The sequence below is a fragment of the Gymnoscopelus braueri genome (genome assembly GCF_963280865.1).
Source record: "Gymnoscopelus braueri genome assembly, chromosome: 12".
NCBI classification, from domain to species: Eukaryota; Metazoa; Chordata; class Actinopteri; order Myctophiformes; family Myctophidae; genus Gymnoscopelus; species Gymnoscopelus braueri.
This window is the reverse complement of record NC_137614.1, coordinates 52,869,279-52,876,298: the sequence shown is the minus strand read 5'-3', so window position 1 is coordinate 52,876,298 and position 7,020 is coordinate 52,869,279. Positions and strand designations below refer to the sequence as shown.

The window sequence follows — 7,020 nt, the reverse complement described above, 5'->3', positions numbered from 1 at the left end:
ATTCTAGATTAAAGGATGCATTTGCTAATAGGGCGACGAAGCAGGGATAACCAGAGATTTTTTTTAGGGGGGGGGGTCAGTGAGCTTTTAAGACCTTTTTAATACCTAAAAAATAATCTAAAAATAGTCTAAAGTTCAAATATGATTATTGTGGGCGGTCCCCAGTGCATATGATTATTTTGGGGGTCACCAGTTAAAATATGATCATTTTGGGGGGTCACGGTCTGAAAAGGTTGAGAACCACCAATCACATTATGATCGGTAACAGTAACTCAGAGACAACCCCAACCTCATCTAAACAGTTTGAACTTGCCCATGCAGGACTTTGAAAAAGACATCTCACTATGTATTTGAAAAATCAATGTAATGGCCTGTGTAGCCTTATAGAGTTCCATCCTCCTATCAACTCCTGCATCTTACCACGGTCATGTTAAAGAGAAGCCTAACACCTAGAATAAAGTGGCATATTTCTAATAGCATGAAAGTTAATGCTATCCTTATTTCCAACATCGGCAAATTCCCCATAAAGACTTATTAAGTCCATATGAAAGGTTATCCATCATAATAGGATAATTTCCCAGAATATATAAACATGTTGAGGGCGGCTGACCTGGTTACATACAACATAAATTAAGCTATAATAGTCCGCTCGCAACTGGCCCAGGTTGGAATCCAACCCAAACCTTTGCTCGCTCTCGCCTTAAAGGAGTAGTTCGCCCCAAAAATGAATTAATGGAGATTATTTTTGTTTTTGTCGCATTCCTGTGCCAATAATTTGATGACCGGCGGAGTCACCAGTAGGAGACTCAAAGAGTCTCTTACGGATTCTCCTATTGACTGATGACCCAGTCATCAAATTATTGGCCCAGAAATACGACAAAAACTAAATAATATCCATGAATTCAAGGTTTCTTGGGGTACGTAATTGATAGAAAATAAGTATTGTTTTGGTGAACTACTCCTTTAAACCAGAAATATTGAAAAAACATTATTTGAAAAAAAAAGAGATTATATTGCGACCAAATTAAACATACAATAATACAAAGCTGATAATACGTTGCTTCACGACGAGTCAATCAGCTTCTTCAGGTTTCAGGCACAAAGTCCTCGGAGGCCAGTCTATCGGTATCCAGCATGCCCGGGTTATTGTGTGGGTGAAATAATCTGTCTTCTCTCTCATTAACAGCTTGTAGAGCATCAGTAACTGTTTCCAGCGTATCTGGAAGCCAGAACTGTGTGTCTGACTATATACTGCCGGTATTGGTACAGAGAGTCACCCAGGTAATTATGGAATAGACACACAAAGTGTTTCGAGAGCATGTATATGATGTCATCAGAACAACAGCATTGTGACGTCAGGGATGTCCATAGTTGGGTACAATTAGTCGCTTGTCTTTATAGAAAGCGTTGAGCCATAATTCACGCGACGCCTGTCACCAAAAAAACAAACTGCCGTCCAATAATAATAGTTGTGTATGTCTGAAGTCATCGGGACGGAGGATCTGAGATCATGAATCCACAAAATATTCTAACAATGCACACACCCCAAAAAATAAAGAAAAAATAAAAAGTATTCAGGCTACTGGCAGTGTCTATTAGAAATGTGGCACTGAACGGTATGCCAGATTAACACACTCACAAACACACTCATCTAGAAGACCTCACATATCAAAATGTTAATTTGATGAAAGTGAAAAATAAATACATTTAAAAGAATCCCAGATCTTTATCAAAATTATATAACCTGAAACGAACTTGACCGACACTTATTTTTAGTTTGAATCAACACACTCTCACTCCCCAAAATGCATATTGTGACTTCTTGGGACAAATGTGGCCAAACGTCAAACGTTTGACTGACCCTTCTAGTCAAACGGTGTCATCCCGGGCACTTCTGCACCTAGGAATGCGAAGGGCCGTTCTCAAACCCAAAACGTAAAAGGGTGACGCCAAAAAACATTTAAAACGACGGAGGCGCACTGTCTAAAGCGGACTTGAGCCACGAGAGGCAGAGCAAGCCGTCAGGCGAGTGATTCAACGTGCCGAGCATTGCGAAGTCCGCTTCAGCCAACTCAGCGCCGTTCAAAATGACGAATCGTAACCCATATCCGCCCTGGTCAACATGTGCCGTATTTACCTCCCATTCCAGTCAAACGTTTGACTTCTTGGGACCACCCGTTTGCCATCTTGGGAGTGAGAATGCGTTGTTTGAATACACTGACTGACTGTTGTCAATGTCACCGTTTTTTTCAAAGTTCAAGATCGAAACTGTGCCCTGTGGTCTTTAACAACCAGAATCTGAACCCAGGGTAGAGGGTTTCTGTGAATGAGGACTGGAATGTGTACAGGTGTGTCCGTGTGTCATTGGAGACTCTGTAGAAGGACAGCGTGCCAGCAGGCCAGTCCAGATACACCCCTACTCTGTTGGAGCCAGAGGGACAGACTGAGAGTTCAGTTCTCTTCCGATTGTGACGGACAATGTACCTGTTGCCACGGAGATGATCGCCGCATTCCAGACTCCAGGACTTGTCATTGAATCCAACCAGACCGTCGTCGTGCCGTCCTATCCTGTTGATTCCTCTGTATGTCACCGCTATTGAAACCCACCCACTCCATTCTACCTCCCAGTAACAGCATCCAGTCAGACCCTCTTTACACAGAACCTGTTCCCAGGAGTCAAATCTGTCTTGATGATCGGGATACGACTGATTATTTCTCACACGTGACACCTTTCGGTTGTTATCAAATAGCGATAGGTATGTGTTTGCTGTGTTCGGGTCCAGTGTGAGTTCACAAATATGGGATAAGAAGTCATTTGACCACTTGTTCTCCAGTTGAATATCCTCCATCTCTTCTTCCAACTTGTTCTCTGCCGATGTCCTCCTCTCTCTCTTCTCAAAGGGTTTGGACAGGACGTCTACCATCCAGCCAACGAAAGATCTAGATTTTTTCTTGTCCTTCTCCTGGTTGGCAGATCCCGCTGTCTTTGGAAGAGGACACTCTGTTTGAACTATCTTCCTGTTTCTCCTGAATTTCTTTACGAGTGTATGGAAGAGTCCTCCCCTCTTGTTCTGGCCGCTCCGTGTCCCGTCTCCGTTCACAGAAGATTGGCCGCCGATGCCATCGCTGCTGCATCTTGTCTCTGTCAGGGCCAGGTATATTCTTCAGGTCTTGCAGGTATAGTATTAGCACTAACCTTCAAACTAAAGATCCGTTGTAATCACCTTTCGGTGGGGCTTAAGCTGTCGATGGCTGGAATTATGTTTCGGTATTAATCTGTCGATGGCTGGAATTACGTTTCAGTGATTAAGATCTTGATGTTTGGATGACGTGTCACTGACTCTCAATACGGTTGAAACTAACTAATAAGCTAGTGCAGACTGTCACCAATATTTATATATAAGTGGGTGTGTCACAGCTGTGTGCTGATTGGACAGGGTTTGTTATATTTTTATTATGTCACGTTGCTAGGGCGACATAGATCATACACTGTTTTTCACCTACTAATGTTCTGTTCCCAATTCATATTGATGACTGTTTGGAAGAACAAAGGTCAAATTCATGTCTTGGAAACGGGTAGGTAGGTTTAGGTTTGAAGCTCAGTCGATAGAGCACTCACCTTTCCACCACAAGGTTTTGGGTTCGATCCCGGGCACTGCCAACTCAGCGCATGAGTAGCATGGCTTGGGTGCGGTAAATCATGTTCTTAAAGAGGCTAAATGTAGTGGCCTTGTGTGTGGGAGCAAAGCCAGGGCAATGCCAGGAAGCGCACCACCTACGTAGATGCACTGCGGCGCGACAGCCTAGCTAACAGCACTGTAGAACTCAAGACAATGATGCTAGATGCTAGAGAGTGTGGAGGGCAGCGATTCAGGAGTCAACACCAACACCGAGTTGGTGTTGGCTAGACCTCACTCTCGCATCGCATATTCCGTTCCGTTGCGCAGTTTTTCCCTCTGTAGACTAGGTTACATTTCCAAAAACACAGAAGGCAAATCGTTAAAATGTATGGCATACATGATCTGCTGTGTGGCCGAAAAAGTGATCAAAAAGGTCAACCAAAGAACACACTTTTTGTATAGGATTTCCCCTCTAGTCAGTATGAATACCTTGCTGATTCTTGCAGTAAGAACACACTTTTTGTATAGGATTTCCCCTCTAGTCAGTATGAATACCTTGCTGATTCTTGCAGGGACCCTCATGCAAGGTAATTTCGATTATGCATGCTCCTCATGGTATCACAACACCACCAAGGCCTTAAAAACAAGGCTTCAAACATCCCAAAACAAACTAGTAAGGCTACTTCTTGGCCTCAAACACAGAACCATCTAACCGCTGCTCACTTTGCTAGGATTCGATGGCTTAGGGTTGAGGACAGAGTACAGCAACTTACAATGGGCCTAGTCTACAAGATACGCCACAACATTGGGATCCCCCTGTATTTGTCAAAATACTTCCAAAACGTAAATGAAGTCCATGATCATAATACCAGAGGCAGCTCCACGGATCATGTTTAACCCAGATTTGGCTCAACTAAGGGAATGAACTCGTTCTCATGCTATTCAACAAAAAATTGGAATGCCCTACCAAAAGGAGTAAAGGAGTGTAAAACCCTACTCACTTTCAAAACTGCCATAAAGATACACCTTCAGGAGGCTGCAATTCGAAAATGGCCCCTGTCTAAGTCTTAACCCCCCCCCCCCTCCCCGAACTCTTCCTCTTTTTTCTCTTGTACATATTTGGTTTTTTTTCATACCAGTAACCTGTAAGCTGATTGTATGACGTTCTGTATAGTAGTGTGTATATCTGTCTGTCTCTTATATGTCATCATGATTTGTTTGCGTGGGAACTCATTTTAAACAAGCTCAGTGCTTAATGAGTCTTCCAGTTTAGTATTGTGAATTTGTACTTCCATGTACTGATGTCCTCATGTCTTACTAAATAAAGTACATCAATCAATCAATCAATCAATCAATCAATCGGCTCCTTCCCTTTCCAATGTCCGAAGTAAAAAACCTCCAACAGCTGGCTCAAACCTTTTGTCTTGAGACCCAAAAGAGAAATGTGGTACCTCCTAGGGACCCAAATTTACAAAAATACATCAACTTACCAACTCTTAGACTCTTTGAGGACTCCACTGGTCATCAAATTATTGTCTCAGGAATGCGACAAAAACTAAGAACTCTCCATGAATTCAAGGCTTCATGGGGTGTGTAACTGAGAAAACTAGACCAGGAGACCTGGATGTGCCAGACCCCATGCTCATGACGTCGAGGTGACGTCATGAGCATGAGTATGCCGACATCTGATTGGCTGGGTAGGAAAAGAGGGACAGACCGACAAAGCCTCATGTACAAAGCCCTGGGTCTGGCAATAAGATGATTTTTTTGGCTGAACTTAATGTCTTAAATATCTTAATGCTTATTGTTTTATCTAAAGCATTTTGAATTGCCTTGTTAAGCCTCGGCATCGAACCTTGTAGAGGTACATGTTTTATTGTTGAGCCAGTCATGCCAGTTTTAACCTATTGATTTGGTTATTGGTTATGAACTCTTGTTATGAACTCTTGTTATGAACTCTTGTTATGAACTCTGGTTTTGAACTCTTGTAGGCCTTTTGAATAAAGTTGATTATTTTTTGGTGCTGAACCTACGTTTCTGCCTTTACTTTTAATTAGGTACAACAAACTGTATGAGGAGTTCGTGGTTTACTTAATTAACCACTTAAACCCCAGCATCGGTATTGTGGGGAAAGCTTTCGCTGAAAATAGTAGATCTACAGTACAAGCTCACAACGTGACGCATTGCGCAAACCGAAAAAAAATTTGGTGCACAAACCGAAAAAATCTACTTTATTCACTCTCAAGTTAAGTTTATAATCCATGCGTGCGTGGGACTTAGCTACTTGTCAAAAAAGACCAGAACAAGCTGACAAGGTGTGTTGCTTGCTCTATATGGTGTTAAACATCCCGTTTAACTTTGATTCATGCAAATTATTAACACTGGCACACAAATCTAATTGCCAGACCCAAGGGGTCGGCCTACATGAGGCTTTGTCCCTATTTCGTCCATACATGGGCATAAAAGAGGGTTCAAGTTTCGTCCCCCATAGTGATGGAGCTCACTTAAAAAAAATGATTTTTTTGAAGTGCATAATCCTAGGTTATTAATGTCATCATGTGTCTCGCTAGCCAATCACAGTGCTGAATAGAGTCAGCCAATGTCGTCCCCCTTTCGTCCATACATGGGCATAAAAGGAAAAGGAATTTATTCTGGGTCTGGCAGAACCAGGTCTCCTGGTCTACTTTATGAACGATAGGGGTGTGCCGATGCACTTATTTCACGATACAATACGATACACGATATTGGGCTCACGATATCGATACGATACGATATATGGCACTTTTTTATTATGAAAATATATGGGTGGTGCAAATGCAAACAGATACTTCTGTTTGCATTTAAACCACCCATATATTTTTTTGCATTATTATTATTGCAAAAAATATATATATTTTTCCCATATCGTCACGAAAACGTAGTGCGATATATCGCGAGACGATATATGGGCACACCCCTAATGAACGACATTCACCATTTGATACACCTGTGTATGCACGCAAATCAAGGCTTTGCACAATTGTCATGAATCCGACGTTGGTCTTTACTCAGGAGCAGGGCTACACTAAAATAATATAAGAGGTTATTATGTTTAAAAGCATGAACTGTAACCACTGTGGAAAGATCTTTCTGCAGTGTGGATACGCTGGTGCCGTTTCAGATGACCTGACTGATTGAATCTCTTGTCACACTGATGACAGCGGAAAGGTTTATCTCCAGTATGAAGACGAATGTGCGTCTTCAGATCAAACTGTTTACAGTGGTATGGTTTTTCTCCAGTGTGGATACGCCGCTGGTGTCTCTTCAGTAGCCATACATTTCCGAAGCACTTGCCACACTCTTTACAGAAGTGGGTATTCTTTCCTGTGTACGATGGCTGATGTGTCTCTATTTCTGGCTG

At 42.3% G+C, this 7,020-nt stretch overlaps 1 protein-coding gene across 1 annotated transcript in view; it reads right to left on the bottom strand.

Annotated features, from left to right (window-relative positions):
• Window positions 1–2,249: 2,249 nt before the first annotated feature.
• LOC308096665 (cytochrome P450 26B1-like) overlaps window positions 2,250–7,020 on the bottom strand; it is a gene marked incomplete at its 3' end in the record, with an annotated part of 37,400 nt that continues 32,629 nt past the window's right edge. Inside the window, exons 11-12 of the mRNA XM_080444077.1 lie at window positions 6,909–7,017; window positions 2,250–3,142 (exon numbers count right to left, since the gene is read on the bottom strand). Coding sequence (XP_080300203.1) covers window positions 2,250–3,142; window positions 6,909–7,017 — 1,002 coding nt within the window. The remainder of the gene's footprint in view (window positions 3,143–6,908; window positions 7,018–7,020) is intronic.